General features: G+C 36.1%; 1 protein-coding gene across 2 annotated transcripts in view; it reads left to right on the top strand.

Annotated features, from left to right (window-relative positions):
• Window positions 1–26,387, top strand: part of ITFG1 (integrin alpha FG-GAP repeat containing 1) — a 270,698-nt gene that overhangs the window by 208,367 nt on the left and 35,944 nt on the right. For both annotated transcript variants that reach the window (XM_029924964.1, XM_029924963.1), the window contains exon 14: window positions 16,354–16,432. In XM_029924964.1, the coding sequence (XP_029780824.1) occupies window positions 16,354–16,432 (79 nt within the window). The remainder of the gene's footprint in view (window positions 1–16,353; window positions 16,433–26,387) is intronic.

Below are 26,387 nucleotides of genomic sequence, written 5' to 3' on the forward strand. Positions count from 1 at the left end.
AGTATACAAAATGTAGTCCTCGTACATAAGTGGGGTCCCCAACAACCATCATCAGTATCTTTGGAAAGTTTAAGAAATACACATTCCCAGGGCTCACCCAGACATCTGAAATAAGAATATCTGGAGATGCACTCAGTCAATCTGTATTTTAACAGTCACTTCAAGCATTCCAGTGCTTTCTAAAGTTTGAAAGTCCAGTCCACAGCCCTGGACTTTCGGGAAAGGGATTTACTATAGGCCAACTTTGTCTTACATAGCAATTATGTATACTTGAAAGTAGAATATTATTCCAAAGATATTTTTGCAAATAAATTATTCGTGTAGTTTTAGAATCCTACAATAAAGAAACAAGAAGGTAAACTTGATAAATGTTTCTGGTTGTAATTAAAATAATTTTGCACGCTCAATAGTTCAGCATAATTGAAATTGAGATTTCATTACCAAAACTAAAAAATAATAATGCTTACATATTGAGTACTTACTGTGTGCCAGGCAGTGTTCTAATTATTTTACACATATTCACTCAGTCTTCACTATAATTCTATGATAGAAGTACTATGATTATCCTTAGTTTAAGGTGAGGGAACTGAAACAGAAATTAAATAACCTGCCAAAGATCACACAAAAAATAAATTGAAGAGGAAAAATTTGAATCCATATTGTCTGACTCTAAAAACTATATTGTTATTTCAAGAATTTGAAAAGCTAATACCTAAAATATTCTCAATATATGGAATAACTCAAAGGCCTAACATTATTATATTAATCAGGTCAAACTATCATTACAAAATACAATAGAAATTTATCTTCTCACGTTATGGAACCTGAAGTCTAAGATCATGGTACCAGTATGGTCACGTTTTGATGGAGAATCTCTCCCTGGCTTGCCAAGGGTCGCCTTCTTGCTTTGTGTTCATGTGGCCTTTCTAGGTTTGAGCACATGGAGAGCGAGAGAGAGTAAGCTCTGTAGTGTCTCGAGGGTTCCACTCTCATGACCTCTCTCACCCTAATTACCTTCCAGATATCATCACGTTAGGAGTTGTGGCTTCAATGTGTAAATTTGGGTGCAGACAGACATTCAGTCCATAACAGAACAAAAATCTATTTCAGAGGAAGTGTGAGGAAGAAATTAGTATAAAACTCACAGATGTGTTATGCATCATTCCTGATTGACAGTACCATAGTTTGGGCTCCTGGCACATTATCTTTTTAAGATTCACCTAAAGGAATTTAAGATGTGTATATAAATATTTACATGAAGTAGAGGAATTATTTCAGAAATTCTTAATCCTTTTAAATCGAAAATTCCTTAATAAAAATAAGGACTCCCCAAATTATAAATTCATAAAAAGTCAGATTTGCTTTGGACCAGCATTAATAAAATAGAGGCATATAAAACATATTAAAGATATAGCAATACTCCTAGCATTTCTACTGTATTAGAAGAGACACAGGGTAAAAATTATTCCAGATATCTTGGCATTTGGTGTAAGTATGATAATTTTTAATACATTCTGTACTGAATATTCATACAAATGCTAAATGGTACTATCTTGGAGGAAAATAAAAACCTCTGAAAACATACAATCCTAAAAAAAAAAAAACCATACAATCCTATGACATAAAGAGTAAGAAACTAAAAAGACTTATAGGCAGAGGTATCAGTCATATAATTTCAAATGAGGAAGGCACAGTAGGATTTATTACTCATTATGTACACAGTGGTTCACAAACTTCTTGGTCTGAGGACCTAAAGAGTTTTCTTTGAGTTATGTCTATCACTCTTATTCTATTTGAAACTAAAAATAATTAATTGTTAATGTTTCTATTAATTCACTTAAAAATAACAATAAACCCATTGTATGTGAACATGATGTATATTTTATGAAAAAATAACTATATTTTCCAAATTAAAAAATTAGTGGAGTGGCATTGCTTTACATTTTTTTCAAATCTCTTTCATGTCTGGCCTAATAGAAGACAGAAGATTCTCCTATTTCTTTTGCTTTCAGTTTTTTGTTGTTTTGGCAGAAAGACATGAAAAAATTTAACCTCTCACACATATAATAGAAAATGGGGATGTTGATTTCCTGTTCAGATTGACACTATACTGAAACTGAACAAGTGGCAGTTACTCACAGGTTGCTTGCAGTGAGGAATTTGAAACCATATCAATGACTTTTTCTTACTCTGTTAACATTACCCACTGGTTATGTAGAAGTCTGTTGAATAATGTCCATACATTTGTGAATTTACATTTATTGAGGCTTCTTTTATGGCCTACTTCTTGGTTCCCCCTGGAGAATGTTCTATGTGTGCTTGATAGGAGTATGCATTCCACTGGAGGTGAGTGCAGTGTTCTTTACACATCTGCTATGTCTGATTGGTTTACAGTATTGTCATCTATTTCCTTGTTGATCTTCTCCCTCATTGTTCTATACATCTGGAATTTAATAATTATAATAGCATCCAGCCATTATTGTTGAATTATCTATTTCTCCCATCAATTTTTTGTGCATTTTGGAACTGTGTTGTTAGGCACATTTATAATTATGTCTCCTTTCATCATTATAAAATGTCTTTTTTGTCTCTATTAACAATTTTTGTCTTAAAGTGTATTTTTTTTATTTTTTTTAATGTTTATTTTTGAGAGACAGACAGAGTCACAGTGTGAGCAAGGGAGGGGCAGAGAGAGAGAGGGAGACACAGAATCAGAAGTAGGCTCCAGGCTCTGAGCTGTCAGCACAGAGCCCGACGCAGGGCTCGAACCCACGAACCATGAGATCATGACCTGAGTCAAAGTCTGACGCTCAGCCGACTAAGCCACCCAGGTGCCCCATGTCTTAAAGTGTATTTTGTCTTGAAGTGTAGTATGGCCACTCCAGCTCTAATCTGGTTACCATCTAGATGGGATTTTAATTTCCTTGTTTCTTATACTCTATTTCTTTAACTTTTTTTTTGGTAGTTTCTATCTTAGAAACAATCTACATCATATTAATACCAACTTAATTTCCATAGCATAGAAAACTTTACTCCAGGATACCTCAGTTTACTCCCCCCTCTTTTGTTCTTCTGTTGTCATGCAAATTATATCTTCATGCCTTATATACCCAACAACATGGTTTTTTAATTGTTGTTTTATGCAACAGTGTTTTTGATTAGATGGAAGAAAAAATTACCAAAACCATGCACTTATACCATCTAGTATATTTACCTGTAGTTACCTTTACTGGTACTTCTTATTTATTTGTGTGAATTTGAGTTACTCTCTGGTAGACTTTCAGTTCAGCCATAAGAATGCCCATTAAAAATTCTGGTTAGGTGTGTTAATAACCAAATCTCTCAGTTTTTATCTCACAGTGTGTAAATTTCCCTTTCTTAAAAGAAATTTCTTCCTGGACTTTAGACTTCTTGGCTAGCAGTCTTTTTCTTTCACATTTTGAACATATCATCCTGCTGCCTTCTAGCCTCCTTCGTTTCTAATGAGAAGTCAAGTCTCTGTTCATCATACTGAGAATCCCTTGTATATAATGGGTTATCTCTTGCTGCATTTAAAATTCTTTGACTTTCAACAGTTTCACTATGATGTGTTTATTCAGTGAGGTTTGACTATGATGTATCTTGGTGTGGATCTCTTCAAGTTAATCCTATTTGGAGTTTGTTGAACTTTTAGATATGGAGATTAATGTGTTTTATTCAAGCAATTTCAACCCTTATTGCTTCATATTCTTTCTGCCACTTTTTCTCTCTCCTCTCCTCTGGGATTCCTATTATTGTTGGTATTTTTGGTGGTGCTTCATATGTCACTGAGGCTCCGTTCTTTCTGTTGTTGTTATTCCTCATTTTTCTTCTTTTCCTTAGACTGGACAAACTGAATTGATACACCTTCCGTTTTCTTGATTCTTCTACCAGTTTAAATCTGTTATTGAGACTCTCTACTGATTTTTTCATTTCAGTTATTGTACCCTAGAATTTATTTTTTCTGTGTATGATTTCTCTCTTTATTGATACTCTATTTTGGTGAAACATTGATCTCCTAATTCCTTTCATTTCCTTACACATGATTTCCTTTAGACTTTGAACACATTTATAGTAGCTGATTTAAAATATTTGCCTAGGGGAGTGGAGGGAGGCCTGAGACAAAGGCATGCTTGATCATGGGTCATTAAGAGCATGAAGTTCCTATGCCAGAGACTAAGGAGCTGGGTGAAGCCATTTCCATCTCCCGCACATGCTCATGCAAGCATGCACATGCGTGCCACAGTGATCCACCCTCTTAAGCTAAGTAGCACCACTTTATGGAGAACAGAGTTGTTACACCTAGCCCTGCCCAACAGGACCCTCCATGCACATCCCCTAGAAGACCAGCACAAGTCAATCTTCCTGCTTGGTGTATGGACTATAGAGGCCTTCATAGTTTCCTTCATAGAGGAAACTGGATGTAACTTCATTCAGGTTTCATTCTATGTGCTAGTTCATTAATTTGTTTATTTTCCTTGCTTCTGTTTTTGCTTAATAGGTTTTCTTTTTTCTTTTCTTCCTCATTCTTGGATACAGAAAGAGAAATTTTACTTCTACTTTTTAAATTTTTTATTCTATTTTATTTGCTTTCTTTTATAATTTTTTTAACTTTTACATTTTTCGACCTTTTTATTTTCTTTCCCTTTATTCTCTTCTATAAAGCTTCTTTCAACAAGCAGAATAAAACAAACCTAGGATCTGGCTTCCTTTAATTGATTTTTTCTTTTGTTTTTAATTTGTTAATTTTTATTTTTTATCTTAATTTTTTTCTTCTTCCAAAATGACAAGATAACGGAATTTATTCCAGAAGAAATAACAGGTAGAAATGACAGCCAGGGGCATAATCAACATAGATTTAAGCAAAATATCTGAACTAGAATTTAGAACTATGATAATAAGATAATAAGAATAATAGCTGGGGTGAAAAAAGCATAAAAGCCCTTTCTGTGAGGATAAGAGAAAATCTAGTCAGGATGAAATTAAATATGCTATAACCAAGATTCAATCCTGAATGGATGCCACACAGCAAGGATGGATAAAGCGAAGCAGCAAATCAGCAATATGAAATCAGAATAATGAAGCAGAAAAAATGAAGGGAAACAAAAGCAAGAGATCATGATACAAGATATAGAGAACTCAATTTATTGAACAAGAATAAGATCTGAATCATAGCAGTCCCAGAAGATGAGAGAAAAAAAAGGAGCAGAAGGTTTATGTGAGTAAATGATAGCAGAAAACTTTACTAGTCTGGGGGAGGACACAGACATCAAAATCCAAGAAGCACAGGGAACTTCCATTAAATTCAACAAAAACCGACATTTATGAAGGTATATCATAGTCAAATTAACAAAATACACAGACAAGGAAAGAACTGTGAAAGCAGCAAGAAGAAAGTCCTTAACCTAAAGAGAAGACATACCAGGTTCAAAGCAAACCTATCCAAAGAAACATGTCAGAAAGAGTGGCGGGATGTATTCAATGTGCCAAATCAGAAAAATATGCAGCCAAGAGTTCTTTATCCAGCAAGGCTGTCATTCAAAATAAAAGCAGAGATAAAAAGTTTCTCAGACAAAAACTAAAGGAGTTCATGATTCCTAAACTAGCCCTGCAAGAAATTTTAAGGGGCACTCTTTGAGTGGAGAAAATACAAAACAATACCAAAAAGACACAAAGCATCAAAGACTAGAAAGGACGAGAGAACATCACCAGAAACACCAACTCTAGAGGCAACACAGTGGCATTAAATTCATATCTTTCAGCACACACTCTAAATGTCATGGAATAAATGCTCCAATCAAAAGACAAAACAAAAGGGAACAGAATGGATAAGAAAACAAGATCCATCTATATGCTGGTTACAAGATACCCATTTTAGACCTAAAGACATCTTCAGATTGAAAGTAAAGGGATGGAGAACCATCTTCATGTCTATGGTGCCAAAAGAAAGCCAGAGTAGCCATACTTATATCATACAATCTAGATTTTAAAATAAAAACTGTAACAAGTGATGAAGAAGGGCATTATATCATAAGAGGTCCATCCACCAAGAAAACCTAACAATTATAAACGTCTATGCCCCCAATGTGGTACACCCAAATATATAAATCAATTAATCACAAACATACAGAAACTTCTAAAGCAGCAGAATACACATTCTTCTTGAGTGCATATGGAACATTCTCCATAATAGATCACATACTGGGACACAAATCGGCCCTAGACAAGTACAAAAAGATAGATCTAGATTGCATATTTTCAGGCCACAATTCTATGAAACTCAAAATCAACCACAAGAAAAAATTTGGAAAGACAATAAATACAATATCCTACTAAAGAATGAATGGGCTAACCAAGAAATTAAAGAGGAAATTAAGAAATACATGAAAGTCAATAAAAATGATAACACCACAGCCCAAATCCTCTGGGATGCAGCAAAAACATCATAAGAGGGATGTATATAGCAATCTAGGCCTTTCTAAAGAAGGAAGGTCTCAGATACACAACCTAACATTACACCATAAAGAGCTAGAAAAAGAACAGCAAATAAAACCCCAAAACAGCAGAGTACGGGAAATATTGAAGATTAGAGCAGAAATCAATGCTATCAAAATTTTAAAAATTAAAAATTAAAAAGAAAAACAGAACAGATCATGGAAACCAGGATCTGGTTCTTTGAAAGAATTAACAAAATTGATAAATCTCTAGCCAGTCTGATCAAAAAGAAAAAGGAAATGACCCAAATAAATAAAATCAATAATGAAAGGGGAGAGATCACAACCAACACTGCAGAAATAGAAACAGTAATAAGAGACTATTATGAGCAATTATATGCAAATAATTTGGGCAATCTGGAAGAAATGGACAGATTCCAAGAAACATATAAACTACCCAAACTGAAACAGAAAAATACAGAAAATTTCTGTTTTCTACAGATCCATAACCAGTAAAGAATTCAAATTAGTAATCAAAAATCTTTCAAAAAAACCAAGAGCCCAGGGCCAGATGGCTTTCCAGATGTATTCTACCAAACATGTAAAGAAGAGTGAACACCTATTCTTTTGAAGCTGTTCCAAAAAATAGAAATAGAAGGAAAACTTTCAAACCCTCTCTATGAAGCCAGCATTACCTTGATTCCAAAAAGAGACAAAGACTCCACTAAAAAGGAGAACTTGACCAATTTCCCTGATGAAGATGAATGCAAAAGTCCTCGACAAGATACAAGCCAACTGGATCCAATAATACATCAAAAGAATTAATTCACCACAACCAAGTGGAATTTATACCTGGGATGCAGGGCTGTTTCAATATCCACAAAACAACCAATGTGATATATCACATCAATAAAAGAAAGGACAAGAACCACATGATCCTCTCAATAGATGCAAAGAAAGCATTTGACAAAATACAGCATCCTTTCTTGTTAAAAATGCTCAAGAAAGTAGGGATAGAAGGATCATACCTCAAGATCATAAAAGCCATCTATGAAAGACTCACCTCTAGTATCATCCTCAATGGGGAAAAACTGCAATCTTTCCCCCTAAAGTCATGACCATGACAGGGATGTCCACTCTCCCCACTGTTATTCAGCATAGTATTAGAAGTCCTAGCCTTAGCAATCAGACAACAAAAGAAATAAAAGGCATCCAAATCAGCCAGGAGGAAGTCAAATTATCACTCTTCACAGATGACATGATACTCTATGTGGAAAACACAAAAGATTCCACAAAAAACTCCTAGAACTGATCCATGAATTCAGCAAAGTCACAGGATATAAAAATCAATGCACAGAAATCCGTCACATTCCTATACACCAATAATGAAACAATGGTAAAAAATCAAGGAATCAATCCCATTTACAGTGGCACCAAGAAACATAACATATCTAGGAATAAACATAATCAAAGAGGTGAAAAATCTATACACTGAAAACTATAGGAAGCTTATGAAAGAAATTGAAGACTCAAAAAAATAGAAAAATATTCCGTACTTCTGGATTGGAAGAATAAATATTGTTAAAATGCCAATAATACCCAAAGCAATCTACATATTCAATGCAATCTTAATCAAAATAACACCAGCATTCTTAACAGAGCTAGAACAAACAATCCTAAAATTCATATGAAACCAGAAAAGACTCCAAATAGCCAAAGCAATCCTGAAAAAGAAAACCAAAGCTGGAGGCATCACAATTCTGGACTTTAAGCTATATTACAAAGCTGTAATCATCAAGACAGTATGGTCCTGGCACAAAAACAGACACATAGGTTGATGGAACAGAGTAAAGAATACAGAAATGGGCCCACAGACATATAGCCAACTAATCTTTGACAAAGCAGAAAAGAATATCCAATGGAAAAAAGATGATCTGTTCAGGAAGTTGTGTTGGGAAAACTGGACAGTGACATGCAGAAAAATGAACCTGGACCACTTTCTTAAACCATACACAAAAATAAGCTCAAAATGGATGAAAAACCTAAATGTAAGTGAGGAAGCCATCAAAATCCTGGAGGAGAAAACAGGCAGCAACCTCTTTGACATCAACGACAGCAACTTCTTACTTGACATATCACCAGAGGCAAAGGGAAACAAAAGCAAAACTGGACTATTGGGACATCATCAAGTAAAAAGCTTCTGCACAGCAGGCAGGCAGGAAGGAAGGAAGGAAGAGAGGGAGGTAGGGAGGGAAGGAGGGAAAAAACTAAAAGGCAACCAATGGAATGAGAAGAGGTACTTTCAAATGACTTATCAGATAAAAGGTTAGTATCCAAAAATCTATAAACTTACCCAAACTCAACATCTGAAAAGCAGATGAAACCAGTGAATTCATGAAGACATGAATAGACACTTTTCCATAGATGACATCCAGATGGCCAACAGACACATGAAAAGATGCTCAACATTACTCATCATCAGGGAAATACAAATCAAAAACACACTGCAACACCGCCTCACATCAGTCAGAGTGGCTAATATTAACAACTCAGGAAAAAACAAATGTTGGTGAGGATGTGGAGAAATGGGAACCCTCTTGCACTGTTGGTGGGAATGCAGCCACTCTGGAAAACAGTGTGGAGGTTCCTCAAAAAATTAAAAATAGAATTACCCTGTATCCCAGCAATATTACTATTAGGAATTTATCCACAGGATACATTAGTGCTGATTCATAGGGGCACATGTACCCCAATGTTTATAGCACCATGAGGCAAAGAAAGGATGAAAATATAGTTACAAACAGAGAGAGAGGCAAAGTATAAGAGACTCTTAAATACAGAGAACAAATTGAGAGGTGATGAGAGGGGACAGAAAAGGGAAAATGGGTTATGGGCATTGACAGCACTTATTGGGATGACTATAGGGTGTTATATGTAAGTGATGAATCATGGGAATCTACTTCCAAAGCCAAGAGCACACTGTATACACTGCATGTTAGCTAACTTGACAGTAAATTATATTTAAAAAAATAAAGTAAAAATTAAAGATGTTTTGTATACCATATTGCCCCACATTCAAGCTAACTCGAATAAACTTTGATTTGTCCCCCCCCAAAAAAACCACAATGACATACCTCCTCATACCTGTTAGGAACTCAGGCAAGAACAGATGTTGGCAAGGATGAGGAGAAAGAGGAGCCCTTTTGCTCTGCTGGTCAGAATGCAAACTGGTGCAGCCACTCTGGAAAACAGTACGGAGGTTGTTGAAAATATTAAAATTAGAACTACCCTACGACCCAGCAATTTCACTACCAGTATATAGGGGTGCTGATTCGAAGGGACTCATGCAACTCAATGTTTATAGCAGCACTATTGACAATAGCTTAAGTATGGAAAGGGCCTAAATGTCTATCGACAGATGAATGAATAAAGAAAGTGTGTGTGTGTGTGTGTGTGTGTGTGTGTGTGTGTGCGCGCGCGTGCGCACACGCATACAATGGAATATTACTCAGTGGAAAAAAATAAAATCTTACTATTTGCAACAGTATGGATGGAACTAGACTGTATTATGCTAAGCAAAATAACTCAGTAAGAGAAGGAGAAATACATGATTACACTCATCTGGGGAATTTAGGAAGCAAAACAGATGAACATCAGGGAAGGTAAGCAAAAATAATATAAAAACAGAGAAGGAGACAAACCATGAGAGACTCTTAAATACAGCAAATAAACTGAGGGTTGATGGTGGGGTGTTGGGTGGGGGGTGGGCTAACATGGGCAATGGGCAGTAAGGAGGGCACTTGTTGGGTTGAGCACTGGATGTTGCATGTAAGTGATGAATCACTACATTCTATTCCTGAAATCATTACTACACTATGTGTTAAATAACTTGGATTTAAATTTTTAAAATTAATTAAAAAATAAAAATAAAATCTCTGCCTAGTAAGTCATACATCTAGGCTTCCTTGGAGGCAATTTCTATTGACTGCCTTTTTTCCTCCTATGTATGAACCAAACTTTGCTGTTTGTGTCATAATTTTCTGTTAAAAACCAGAACTTTTATATAATGCATTAACCCTGGAGTTCTCTCCCCCAAGTTTGGTGTTGGTGTTGGTGTTGCTCCTGTTTTTTCAGTGATTTTCCTGGGCTAATGCTTTAAAGTCTCTATTGGGTGTAGCCACTGAAGTCCCTACTCAGTTAGCCTACTGGTCAGATATGACTGGATAGACATTTCCTTAAATGAGATATGAGATGAGAGATTAGGGCGCCTTTGTGGTCTTTTGTCTGGAAACAGTGTTACACATGTGTGTGGCCTTCTAGTCTCCAGAAATGTCAGAACTTTACAAAGCCTGTCTTTGAGCATCTCATTCACATTTTTCCTTTTAAGATTTGGCCAGCCTCTCATTAGCCCAAACTGATATCAAATAAGCAATTACTAATGATTGTTTTTAATAAATGTTCCCGTTTGATAGGGCTATGCACCCAGAGCGAGCTTTCAGTCTTACCAAATAAAGATAAATACTTAGAATAAAGCTTTTCAGTAAGCTGCCAGACACATCAAATAGTGACTGTTCTCTGGGGATGAGGCTTTGGGAGCTCCCAACCTGTTCTGACCCTCCATGAGCTGCTAGCCTTTTTATTTTCACAGCTAATGTAGTTGCAGAGCTGTTGATTTTCAAGGCTACTTCAGAACTAGGGAACGGGTTATAGGAATAGGATAAATTAAAATGTAGCAAAGTGCACTATTCTTACCAATATCCAGTTCTTTTCTTGAAAAGATACTCCTCAGATTCTTGCAAACCTTTGATTTCCAGAGTCCTGAAAAAAGTTTGACAGTTTTTTTTGCCGGTGTTCTCATTGCTTTTATGAAGGAGTTTTTTGAGGTCTTTACTATACCATTCCAGAAATGATTCTCCTCTACTCTATTTATTATTTTAAAATCCATTGGTCTGTCTTGTACTTTGAATGTTCTTTTATCCATGAATGCTTTAGTAACATCATGCATTGGTCGTTTGGAAAATATTTGTTTACCAAGTTATGCAGATCTTCCCAATATTAATATATTTCATTGTATAATATTTTAAAATCACACTTGTTAGGAGAGCCCGGGAGGCTGAGTCAGTTAAGTGTATCTTTATCTCAGCTCAAGTCTTGATCTCAGGGTTATGAGATTAAGCCCAGCATTGGGGTCCATACTGGACCTGAAGCCTACTAGAAAATCAATGAAATAAATAAAATAAAATCACACTTGTATATCACCACTGATCTCATCAGAAACGTTTTTAGGTTTTTAATATGTCAGGCTTACAGTGGTGGGTACAAATCTTCCGAAATTCCAATTTTCAGGGCACCTGGGTGGATCAGTCCATTGAGTGTCCACCTCTTGATTTCAGCTCAAGTCATGATCCCAGTGTTGTGGAATTGAGCCTCACATCAAGCTCAATGCCAAGTGTGGAACCTGCTTAAAATTCATTCTCTCTCTCTCTCTGTCTCTCTCTCTCTCTCTCTCACTCTCTCTCCCCCTCCCCCCACTCTTCCTCTCCACCCCTGCCCCTCTTCCGTACTTGGACTTTCTCTCTAAAGTCATTAGCCACGAATACTGTCAGTCATTTTCCTACAAATGACAGACTAACTTTGTTATTTTTAAGAAAATGTTGGCTAAATTGGAATACCTCAGTCTCAATAACCATAGTTTAGTGCCACTGCTGAATATTCACCCTTTTTACAGTGGGATTTGGGGACCTCCCAGGGACCTTCTGCCATACTCAGGAAACTATTATGTGGAGGAATTGAATCTGGATTTCTAAACCTTGTGTTTAAATATCAAAGTGACTGGCCCATAGTGAAAAGTGAACTTCAGCTTTAGGACTCATAATAGTGATTTGCTGACCTTATTTTTTAAATGAATGCAGAGCAAGAGAGAAAATCATGCCTAAATAAATCTGTAGAATAAGATTGTGGATAATATGAAATTTTTCAAGTGTGAAGTACAAAGAATAGTCAAGAGTACATTTGGGAAAGTTCACTGAAAACAATGCTTATAGTTCAAGATAACCTATCTTCCAGTACATAGACTAGACTATGGGTAATGAAGTAAATTTGAAGTTGTAACACAGTGATAAATGTAGCCTCATAAATATTATTTCAAGCCTCAGTAGAATGAGACAAGTATAAAATATGAAAGGGTATACCCTATTCCAAAGAAATAGACCTAGGAGAGATGAAATAATTTATATTAAGAAGTATGTACCACATTAGCAATGTTTGCTGCTAAGCGTGTGAAGTAACATTCAGCTGGTAGGAGTGTAAACTAGTATTACCACTTAGGAAGGGGGGGGAGGAAGGAAGGGAGGGAGGGAGGGAGGGAGGAAGAAAAGAAAGAGAAAAAGAAATGGCGCTGTGTTGTGATGAGCACCTGGTGTTGTGTGGCGGTGTTGAGTCACTGTATTGTACACCTGAAGCTAATATTACACTGTACATTAACTACCTGGAATTTAAATTAAAACTTAAAATAACAATAATAATAATATTGCTACTTACCAACATGGGGCAAAAAACAAAACGGAACACTTGCATATTTATTCAGAGAGTGGTTAGAGCCCCAAATCTTCCCTCCTTGCGTCGGCTTCATGGACGGCTGCCATGTCTGTCCCACCCCAGGAGAAGTCTGGGGTTTTATTCTCTGAGGAGGCTCTTCAGCTGCAGGCTGCCAGGCACATAGCATAACCTAAACCCCACCCCCTAGCCCTAACCCTTAGCCCCTACCCCCTACCCCTAACTGTGGAAGGGTCTCTGAACTGCAGGATGCCAGGGACATAGCTTCCCCCTGGCCCTAATCCTAACCCCAACCCTGGCCCTAACTCTCACCCTATATTTGAGAGGATAAAAAGTAAATGTGATATATATGTAATGGAATATTATTCAGTCATAAAAAACAATGAAATTTTGCCATTTGCGGTGACATGGTTGGAACTAGAGGTTATTATGATAAGCGAAATAAGTCAGTCAGAAAAAGACAAATACCGTATGATTTTACTGATGTGGAATTTAAGAAACAAAACAAAGGAGCAAAGGTGGGGGGAAGGAATGGGAAAGGCAAACCAAGAATCAGACTTTTAACCGTAGAGAACAAACCAGTGACCAGATGGGAAGTGAGTAGGACAGTGGGTGAAATGGGTGATGGGGATTAAGCAGTGCGCATGTGATGAACAGCAGGTGTTGTATGGAAGTGTTGGATCACCGTATCATACGCCTAAAACTAATATCACACTGAATGTTAACTCACTGGAATTTCAATAAAAACTGGCACTACCTACTACACTTGAAGATGCACATAGCCTCTAACTTCACAATTCTACCTCTGGGTACATAACCCCTGATAAATGTTAGCACCTGAGCGTCAGGTGACGTACATTAGAATGCCATGTTTATCATGGCAAAAAAAAAAAAAAAAAGGGAAACAAGTGCCAATCAACAATAGAATTAAAAATGGGCCATAATCATAGAATGGCATATTCTGTAGCAGTGAAAATGAACTATACAGCTACATGCTTAATCATAATATGTCTCAAAATAATATATTTACAAAGCAAGTTACTGGGGCACCTGGGTGGCTCAGTTGGTTAAGCCTCCAACTTCAGCTCAGGTCATCATCTCATGGTTTGTGGGTTTGAGCCCCACGTCGGGCTCTTTGCTGACAGCTCAGAGCTTCTGTGTCTCCCTCTCTCTCTGACCCTCCCCTGCTCCTGCTGTCTCTCTCTGTCTCTCAAAAATAAATAAACATTTTAAAAAATTAAAAATAAATAAATAAATAATAGCAAGTCACAGAAAGATACATATGGTATAGTTCTATTTAAATAAAAATTTAAAACAGGCATAACCAAATATATTTTAACATTTACATAACTGATAAAACTATAAAGGAAAAAGGAATAATTGCATAAAGAAGATAATTCCACAGCATAACATCTATAAAATGATCTGTGTTTGCTTTGAAACTGTGCATATCTAGAGAACAATGCTTTCTCTTGCCCATTTTATTTATTTTTTAATAGTTTATTTTCAAATTGGATTCCACATAACACCCAATGCTTCTTCCCACAAGTGCCCCCCCTCCATGACCATCACCCCCTTCCCTCCCTCCCCCTCCCCCTTCAGTCCATGGTTCATTTTCAGTATTCAGTAGTCTCTCATGATTTGTGTGTCTCTCTCTCCCCAGCTCTCTTTCCCTCTTTCTTGCCCATTTTAAAACAGGCATATAGATAAAGAATCTTTGGTCATTCCTTCATTGAAATAGTATATGTTGTACAAAGTATACAAATATTTTTTTTTCCTCAAGAAAAGGAAGGACTTTACTCGGTCTCCCGGGTGGCTCAGTCAGTTGAGCACTCAAATTCAGCTCAGGTTATGACCTCACGACTTGAGGGTTCAAGCCCCATGTCTGGCTCTGTGCTGACAGCTCAAGAGCCTGGAGCCTGCTTTGGATTCTGTGTCTCACTCTCTCTCTGCCCCTCCCCTGCTCTAGCGCTCCTTCTTTCTCTCTCAAAAGTAAATACATGTTGGGGCACCTGGGTGGCTCAGTCAGTTAAGCATCTGACTTCAGCTCAGATCATGATCTCACTCGGGTTCAGGTCCCACATCGGGCACTGTGCTGACAGCTCAGATTCTGGAGCCTGCTTTGGATTCTGTGTTCTTCTTCTCTCTCTCTGCCCCTCCTCTGCTTGCACTCTGTCTCTCTGCCTCTCAAAAACGAATAAATGTTCAAGAAAAATTTTAATATTAAAAAATATTTTTAAGAAAAAAAGAAAAGGACTTCATTGATAAGTTTGTTTTTGGAATTTGCATGATATTGCTCATGAATCTTTTACTCAGTTATATCTTATGAGTAATTCCATTCTTAGAGCAACCTGTTTTCTCATGATCATTGAAAGCCCATGGACTTCTAACATTCTTAAAATATCAGTCAGGCAATTGTCATATCAGTGTAATCAATGATTTCTTGCCTCTCATCCTGAAGGAAAATCATTTCTAGCACATCTTTAGACTGTCTGCATGTCTTAGTTAACTTTTCTATACTTTATTGGGAAAACAGTAGAATTTTGAATTCTGTGAAGTGTTCAAAGAATTTCTTGATCATTTCCTCATCTCCTCTTAGGATACTCATTAAACACATTGGTTTGTTTGTACTCCAGGTAATTAGCCTTGATATATAGAGAGAATAAATCATTGTCTCAAGGTATGAGGAATGTTCCAGAAATAAGGAACAATAACCAAATTGGAGACAAACCTCACCATTGTAACTAGGCTCTGCCAGTTATGATTTTTAAACTGGAAAATAATGTGTTCTCTTAAGTCTAGCTTAAGAGAGGAAATGTGGTGGAACTACTCATTAATATTTTCCAATCTATTGTAATTATTATGGATGGATTTTATTCATTTTGATATTTATTGGGGAAATGTGAACTATGACCAGTCCATCCCAGAAGGGAAAGGCAATGCTATACTCAACAGAAATGTCATAAGACTCTTGAAGCTCTATTCTAAGTGGAACCAAAAGTAGTAAAGAAAATTTTGCTTAAAATATTCACACTTATGTAATAGAGACAATATTAGGTGTTAGAAATATATAATAAAATAATGAACTATAAATGCAACTATCAAATCGTTTAAAGTTAAGAACTTTCTACTAACAAGGGTTTTCTTTTGAATACTTAACAGGTTATCTACTTACGGAAATGTTCTCGAAGTACTGCCATCTATATATATAATATATATAATATATAATGTATATATAAGAATTATATATCAGAATGTTTTACTTTATTTGTAATAGATTTATCTGAAACATCAAATGATTCACTTACTTTCCTAGGCTTAACTGTTTATTCTTTTTTTATTGCAGCCCTTTGGAGTAAATCAGCCGGGGCCTTATATCATGTACACAACTGTTGATGCAAATGGATATCTGAAAAATGGTTCAGGTAAGACTTGATACAATATCCACAATACCCAAAAACACCTTTAATCAATATATTGACAAGGTAAGCTGGATGACAAAAATTATCATCATGTCTTTACACCCTTTATAAAATCTTCAATTTTTATATTATACTTAGTCTTTCTCCCCCATCAGATTACAAAAAGGTCTTCATGATAAATATACTAACATTCATTCCTCATATATCCTGATTATGAGCCATATTGGAGCCAAATCATTATCTTTAGTTTTCATTTGAAGTAACAGAGAAATTTGGAGAAATTACCTGAGTTACTTTGACCAAAATGTGAAGTGGTAACTTAGTTAACAAAGCTATTCTTAGAAGTAAAAATTAAGGGGGAAAAAAAAAGAAGTAAAAATTAAGAATCGAATTTACAACCTAGACTAATTCTAGTTTCCTCATATGTGAAATAGAAGCTACAACATTATGTATAGGTTTTTAAATATATGATTATAAAGAAAAACTTCTGTTTCCATATTTGAATAAATAATAAAGGGAAATGCAATCAAAACAAAAAAGAAATAAGACTAAGCAAAGGATGTCTGCTTTTGACAGATGGCTAGCTGACTGAGACGAAGTCCAAATTATAGTAAATACAACTGTTCTGATTTCAATTCCCTTAATAAGAAAAGGAACCCAAATGCATTAATGGGCTTCTTTGAGACTCCTAGAGTCCTAATCATGAAGAAGTATAAAAAGAGTTGCTATTACCTCTTCCATTTTTATACACCGAAAAAATAAAGAATTCATTTTATGACCATTCTCCTTTTATATAATAGCCCAACAGAAATCAAATATACGAGAGTGTGATTCCTTTTTAGCTAATTATACACCTTTAAGATTCTCAATTATAATACTGCTGCAGCACAGAAACAGTCCATAAAACAAAAGCTGTTTAATAATATTCACAGAGAAATTGACAAACACAACTAAAATAAAATACTTTAATATACCATTGTTAGTCAAGAAAACTTTGAATAAGGATATAGACAATTTGAACAAATTATTTATCTATGTTTTAGTTCAGATACATATCAAACTGTACAAAAAAGTTTCTGGGACCAGTTGGTTTTATCTTTTATCAGTTAGTTCTTTTTGAGTTTTAAGATGTAAATAATTTTGGTGCTAGGTAGGGTGTTCAGAACACATGAAAAAAAGATGTACTTAATTCATTTAATGAAGAAAGTATAACTTAGGCCATCAGTCTTTCACTAACCCTCCTTCAAAAACTGGAAATAAACTCTCTTTCCACCAAAAGTCAGTAGAACTTGACGGTGCACCTCTCTTATAACACCTGCCACACTCTACCTTGTGTCAGTAGTTATATCTCCATCACATCTCCCATTAGACTGCAGATTCATTACATACTGGTTCTCTACCTAATTTTGTCTTTATGTGGTTTGCCCGTTCTAGGACACCCAAGTATTAGTTGAAATGCTTACATAACACCAGGACAAGGACTTCTATTTCTTTAAAATAAGATTGGAGACAGAAAAGTTGAACAGAAAGCTTAACCAAAATAGATTATAGTGACAGTTCATAACTGGCTGTAAATAGTTTCTTCATCTAACATAAAGTAATATAAACTGTTCATAAAAAGTGAATTAAAATTAATAGACTTGTGGTTATTATTATAAAGCCCCTACTTTCTGCTGGGCACTATTGCAGACTCACTGTATAGTATCTTGTTGAATTTTACAGCATTTTTCCATGGAAGCCCTCAGTCTACACCTGAGGACGCTGAGGCTCCGGGAGCTCAAATAATTTAACTGTGTCCATCAACTCTTAACAAGTAGAGCTGGACTTACATCCCGCACTCTCTACAAAACCTACACATTCTTTTATTTTTCTTTTGTTATCATTTATTTATAAAGTCAAGTTAATTGACATTCAATGTAGTATTGTTTTTAGTAGAACCCAGTGATTCATCACCTACATATAATACCCAGTACTCATCCCAACAGGTGCCCTCCTTAATGCCCATCCATCCCTCCACCCACCTCCTCTCCAGCAACCCTCAGTTTGTTCTCTGTATTTTACAGTCTGATTTGCCTCTTTATTTTTAACATATTTTTCCTTCTCTTCACCTATGTTCATCTGTTGTGTTTCTCAGATTCCACATATGAGTGAAATCATACATGTGTCTTTCTCTGCCTGGCTTATTTCACTTAGTATAGCACACTCTAGCTCTGTCCATGTTGTTGCAAATGGCAAGATTTCATTCTTTTTGCTTACTGAGTAGTATTTAGTGTGTGTGTGTGTGTGTGTGTGTGTGTGTGTGTGTGTGTGTGTGTACCAAATCTTTTCTATCCATCAGTCAATGGACATTGGGCACTTTTTATAATCTGGCTAATCAATGTATAGAAATCAGTTGCATTTCTATACATCAATAATGAAGCAGCGGAAATAGAAAGTAAGGAATTGATCCCCACTTACAGTAGCACCAAGAAACATAACATACCTAGGGATAAACCTCACCAAAGACAGAAAAGATCTATATGCTGAAAACTATAGAAAACTTACGAAAGAAATTGAAGAAGGCACAAAGAAATGGAAAAACATTCCATGGTCATGGAGTGGAAGGACATATATTGTTAAAATGTCGATACTGTCCAAAGCAATCTACATATTCAATTTAATCTTAATCAAAATAACACCAGCATTCTTTATATGTCAAGCCCTGCATCTGGCTCCACACTGAGTGTGGAGCCTGCTTGGGATTCTTTCCTTCTCTCTGCCTGTGCCTCTCCCTCACTTGCCCTGTCTTGTTCTCTAAAAAAAAAACAAAAACATAAAGAAAACAAAACCAAAAAATACAGATTGAACTCTGGATGAGCCAGCGAGACAATGGGAAATTGAGTGCCCTACCCTTGAAGAGAGAGTACAAACAGCCCAAGGAGATTCAGCATAGAAGCAGGTTTGAAAAATTTATTGGGTATATGGGAAAGAGATTTGTTTATTAATCTCAGAGTATGACCTGGATGGGCAGGGATCATTGGAAACTTCTCCAGGAACAAGGAAGCTGGTATACAACATTTTCCTCAATTTCCCATCCTAGATACACAGACACCCACGCAAAACAGCAAAGCACCAACATACCCCCCCCATCTAGGTTGCTAATGGTGTGCTTCACTCCCAAGTTCTTCTGTGAACCCACCCCTCCTTGTCCAGAATCCATCCAAAGTGGTGCCCCACGCCTGACAGTATGCAAGCAGCCTTGACAGGTCAGCACAATGCTATAAAGTGACCCCTGCCCCTGGCAGAAGGAATGATAACCACACATACCAGTCCAACTATGGTCCCAGCAGTGGGCTATGGACAGACAGCTGACCTGACTACAGGCCCCACCCTTCACCCAAAGCTCCTCAGGGACAATACAAGGAAAGTGCTGGGCAGTTTTCTGCTACTCCATCTCTGGCAAACACCAGCTATGACTCAACTCAAGCCCAGACCAAACCCAAACTGGCCCACTAACAACACAAGACCAAAATCTGCCCACAACAGACAAAAAAAAAAAAACCACTTCAGACAACTGGGCTGGAAGCAAATGCAGCTTAGCCACAATAGTAGGTGCACACAGCACATATAGGAGACCCCCCCCCTCCCAGGAAGTTCTAGGTCTGGTGAACAAGAGACATTGCAATGCAAGACCCTACAGGATCTCTTTTTCTTAAGGCCACTACTTTCAAGAGCAGGAGAGATAGCTGACTTTGATAACATATAGAAAAAAGACACTGAGATTTAGACAAAATAAGGAGACAGAGGAACATATCCCAAATGAAAGAACAGGACAAAATCAGAGCAAGAAAACTGAACCAAATGGAGATAAGTTATATGCTTGATAAGTAACTTAAAGTAGTGGTCATAAAGATACTCACTGGACTCGAGAAAAGACTGGAGGTCCTTAGTGAGACCCTTAACAAATATGAAAAAGAACCAATCAGAGATGAAGACCTCAATTACTAAAATAAAAAATACACTAGAGAGAATGAAGGAGAAGAATGTATCAGTGACCTAGAGAACATAGTAATGGAAAGCATGCTGAACAGGAGAGAGAAAAAATAATAATAAATGAAAATAGACTTAGGGAACTTTAGGACATCATTATGAATAATATTCACAAAAGGAGGAGTGAAAAGAGGGGGCAGAAAATGTATTTGAAGAAGTAATATCTAAAAGTTTCAGAAATTTAGGGGAGGAAACAGAAATGCACATCCATGAGGCACAGAGTGCCCCTAATCCGTGGAAGTCCACACTAAGACATATAGTAGTTAAAAATTGAAAAGAGTAGCAATAAAGAGAATTTTTAAAGCAGAAAAAGGAAAGAAAACACTTACATACAAAGTAAACCCCATAAGGCTATCAGCTGATTTTACAACAAAAACTTTGCAAGCCAGAAGAGAGTGGGATGATATATTCAAACTGCTGAAAGAAAAGTCCAGGAAGGCTCTCATTCAGAATAGAAGGAAAGATACTTTCCCAGACAAACATAAGTTAAAGGAATTTATTACACTAAAACAGCTCTATAAGAAATGTTAAAGGGGATTCTTCGAGTGGAAAAGAAAGACCATAAGTAGGAGTAAGAAAAGTAGGAAGCACAAAAGCAGTAAAATTAAAAATCAGTCAAGGGATTCAGAAAATAAAAGGATGTGCAATATGATACCATATACCTAAAATGTGAGGGGAGAAGAGTAAAGAGTGAATTCAAACTTAAGTGACCATCAACTTAATGTAGACCAACAACCTAAGATGTTATATATGAAATTAATGGTAACAACAAATCAAAAACCAGTAATAGATATGCAAAAAAATAAAGAGAAAGGTTTTTAATTATATCACTAAAGAAAGCCAACAAACCATGAGAGAAGAGGGCAAGAGAAAAAAAGAACAGAGAAGGACTACAAGAACAATTATGAAACAAGTAACAAAATGGCAAAAAGGACATACTTATCAATAGTCACTTTGAATGTAAATGGACTGACTGAACACACCAATCAAAAGACATTGGGTGACAGAATGAATAAAAAGTAAGACCCACCTATATGCTGCCTAGAAGAGACTCAGTATAAATACACGAAGATTGAAAGGGAAGGGATGGAAAAGCATTTATCATGCCAATGAAAAGGAAGCCAGGGTAGCAATATTTATTTTGGACAAAATAGACTTCAAAACAAAGACTGTGTAACAAGAGATAAATAGGGACAGTATATAATTATAAAGGGAACAATCCAACAAGAAGTTGAAACAATTGTAAATATTAATGCACCAAATATGAGAGCACCTAAACATAAAGGAAGTAATTGATAGTAATACAATAATTTTAGGGGACTTGAACACCCCACTTAAATCAATGGACAGATCATCCAAACAGAAAATCAACAAAGAAACAGTGGTTTTGAATGATACACTGGACCAGATATATTTAGATCTAACAGATCTAAATTTGGATCTAATAGATATATTTAGAACATTCCATCCTAAAACAGCAGAATACATATTCTGTTCAAGTGCACATAGAACATTCTCCAGAATAGATCCCATATTAGGCCCCAAAACAAATCACAACAAATTCAAAATAATTGAAGTCATACCATGTTATCTTTTCTAACTACAACACTATAAAACTAGAAATCAACCAAAAGAAAAAAATCTGAAAAAACACAAATACATGGAAGTTAAATAACATACTCATAAACAATGAATGGGTCAACCAAGAAATAAAAGAGGAAATCAAAATACATGGAGAAAAATGAAAATGAAAATACAATGGTCCATCTTTGGATGCAGAGAAAGCTGCTCTAACAGGGAGGTTTATAGTTCTACCTCAGGAAACAAGAAAAATCTTAAACAAACAACCTAACAACACCTAAAGTTGCTAGAAAAAGAAGAGCAAACAAAATCCAAAACTAGTAGAAGAATGGAAATAATAAAGATTACAACAGAAATAAATGAAATAGAAACTAAAAACAAAATAGAACTAATCAATGAAAACCAGGAGCTGGTACTTTGAAAAGATCGACAGACTTGATAAACATTTAGCCATACTAATCAAGAAAAAGAGAGAGGACTCAAATACACAAACTCAGAAATAAAAAAGAAGACATAAGAAACCAACATCACAGAAATACAAAGGATTGTAATAGATTATTTTGAAAAATTATATCACAAACCAGACAACTTTGAAGAAATTGATAAATTCCTAGAAACCTATAATTGAATCAGTATTCAAAACTCCCCACAAACAGAAGTCCAGGAACAGGAAGCTTCACAGGTGAATTCTACTAAATATTTAAAGAAGAGTTAATCCCTATTCTTCTCAATCTATTCCAAAAAATAGAAGAGGAGGGAAAGCTTCCAAATTTATTCTATGAGGCCAGGATTATCCTGAGACCAAAACCAAGCAAAGACCTACAAAAAAAAGAGCACTACTATCCAATATCTCTAATTAACATATATTCAAAAGTCCTCAACAAAATACTAGTGAACTGAATTCAACAATACATTAAAAAATCATTCACCACAATCAAGTGGGATTTATCCCTGTGGTGCAAGGGTAGTTTACTATTTGCAAATCAATAATGTGCCATATCACATCAACAAGAGAAAGGGTAACATATGGTTATTTCAGTAAATGCAGAAAAAGCATTTGACAAAGTACAACATCCATTCATGATAAAAACCCTCAACAAAGTAGTAGGATTAAAGGATCAAAGATACCTCAACATAATAAAGGCCATGTATGAAAAACCCACAGAAAACATCATACTCAGTGGGGGGGAAACTGAGAGCTTTTCCCCTAAGATTAGAGACAAAAAAAAGGATTCCACTCTCAACACTTGTATTCAACATAGTACTGGAATTCTAGCCACAGCGATAAGACAAGGAAAAGAAATGAAAGGCATCCCAATTGGTAAAGAATAAGTAAAATATTCACTATTTGCAGATTACTTTATACTCTATATAGAAAACCCTAAAGAAGCCACTACCAGAACTGATATCAATTCAATAAGTTCAAACAAAAAAATATGGGTGTACAGAAATCTGTTGGATTTCTATACAGCAGAAAGAGAAATTAAGAAAACAATCCCATTTACAGTGGCACTGAAAATAATAAAATAGCTAGGAATAAACTTAATTAGGGAGGTGAAAGACCTGTACTCTGTACACTTTTACTCTGAAAACTGTAAAACACTGGTGAAGGAAATTGAAGATGATACAAACAAATGCAAAATTGATCCATACTCATGGATTGGAAGAACCAATATTGTTAAAATGTCCATGCTATCCAATGCATTTTCTGAATTTAGTGCAATCCCTATCAAAATACCAACAGCATTTTTCATAGAACTAGAACAAACAATCCTAAAATTTGTATGGAATAACAAAAGACCCTGAATGGCCAAAACAGTCTTGAAAAAGAAGAATAAAAGTGGAGGTACCACAGTTCCAGATATCAAAATATACTACAAAGCTGTAGTGATCAAAACAGTACAGTACTACCACAAAAAATAGACATATAGATCAATGGAAGAAAAGAGCCCAGAAATAAACCTATAATTATATGGTCAATTAATCTTATACAAAACAGGCAAGAATATGTAATGGAAAAAAGATAGTCTTTTCAACAAATGGTGTTAGGGAAACTGGACAGCAATATGCAAAAGAATGAAACTAGACCACCTTCTTACACCATCCACAACAATAAACTCAAATTGCATTAGGACCTAAATATGAGACCTGAATCCATAAAAATCCTAGAAGATTACAGGCACTAATTTCACTGACTTCATCCATAGCAACATTTTTCCTGATGTCTCTTGAGGCAAGAGAAACAAAAGCAAAAATAAACTACCACATGATATATCAAAATAAAAATCTTCTGCATAGCAAAGGATATAATGAATAAAACTGAAAGGCAACCTATTGAATGGGAGAATATATTTGCAAATGACAACTCCAATAAAGAATTAGTACCCAAAACATATAAAAAACATAGACAACTCAACACACACACACAAAAAAGTTAAAAAATTGGCAGAAGACATGAATAGACATTTCTTCAAAGAAGACATCCATTTGGCCAACAGACACCTGAAAAGCTGCATGTTTCATCAGGGAAATGAAAATCAAAGCCACAATGAGGTATAACCTCACACCTGTTAGAATGGCTAAAATCATAAAACACAAGAAACCAGTCTTGGTAAGGATGTGGAGGAAAAGGAGCGCTCGTGCACTGTTGGTGAGAATGCAGTCTGGTGCAGTTGCTGTGGAAAGCAGCATGGAGGTCCATCAAAAAATTAGAAATAGAATTACCATATGATCCAAGTAATTCCAGTACTGGTTATTCACCCAGAGAATATGAGAACACCACTTTGAATGAACATATGCACTTCTATGTTTAATGCACCGTAATTTACAATAGCCAAATTATAGAAACAGTTCAAATGTCCATAAACAGATGAGTGGACAAAAAAGATATCATGTACATAATGGAATCTTGTTCATCCATGTAAAAGAATGAAATCTTGCCATTTGCAACACATGATGGATCTAGAGGGTATAATGCTAAATGAAATAAGTGAGAGAAAGACAAATACCACATGATTTCACTCATGGGGAATTTAAGAAACAAAACAAATGAACAACGAAAGAGACAAAACACCACCACCAACAACAACCAGACTCTTAAAGAAGAAACAGGTAGTTACCAGAGGGGATTTGGCGGCGGGGTGGGGGGAATGGATGTAATAGGTGAAGAGGATTTTAAGAGTATTTTTATCATGATGAGCACTGAGTAATGCACAGAATTGTTGAAGGATTATATTGTACACCTGAAACTAATATAATACTGTATGTTAACTACACTGGAATTAAAAAGAAAAGATAAATGGATAAACAAAATGAGAAATATACCTTAAATGGAATATTATGCAGACTTAATGAAGGAAAGCTGATTACCATACTATACCATATCATATCATACTATGCATGATCCTTGAGGACATTATGCTATGTAAAAAAGCTAGTCACAAAAAGACAAAAACTTTATAAGTCCATTTATATGAGATATGCAGAGTAGTGAAATTCATAGATACAGAAAGTTAAATGGTAATTGTCAGAGGCTGGAATGAAAGTGGAATGAGATGTTATTGTCAATTGATTTAGAACTTCATTGTTGCAAAGTGAAGAGTTTTGGACATACATTGTGGTGATGGTTGCCCAGCAGTGTGAATGTAGCTAATACGACTGAACTGTACACTTAAAATTGGTTAAGATGATTTAAACAGAAACAGAACCTAGAGCATACACGCAAACACCCACATGTCTGGAGATTTATTGTCGGAATTAGCTCATGTAACTGTGGAGGCAAATAAGCCCCATAACCTACAGTCTGCAGGCGGGAGAACCAGGTGGTATACTTCTGTGTATTCAGCAGCCTGAGAATTAGGGGGTCCAGTGTCTAAGGGCATAAGAAGCTGGATGTCCCAGCTCAAGGAAAGCAAATTCGCCCTTCCTCCCTCCCCCCTTTTTTTTTCTGTTCGGGCTCTGTAAAGATTGGATGATGCCTACCCACATTTTAAGGGCAGATCTTCTTAGTCAAATGTTAATTTCTCCTGGAGACACTCTCACAGACATACCTTGAAATAATGCTCTGCCAGCTATCTGGGCATCCACAGTCAAGCTGACACATAAAATTAACCATCTGTGGAGCTCCTGGGTGGCGCAGGCCGTTAAGCATCTGACTCTTGGTTTCCAGTCGGGTCATGATCTTATGATTCATGAGTTCAAGCCCAGTGTTGAGCTCTGCACTACAGAATCTGCTTGGGATTCTCTCTCTTCCTCGCCCTCTGCCCCTCCCCCGGTCACTCACACTCTCACTCTCACTCTAGCTTGTTTTCTCTCTCTCTCTCTCTCTCTCTCTCTCTCTCTCTCTCTC

The sequence above is a fragment of the Suricata suricatta genome, chromosome 16 (assembly GCF_006229205.1).
Source record: "Suricata suricatta isolate VVHF042 chromosome 16, meerkat_22Aug2017_6uvM2_HiC, whole genome shotgun sequence".
NCBI lineage: Eukaryota > Metazoa > Chordata > Mammalia > Carnivora > Herpestidae > Suricata > Suricata suricatta.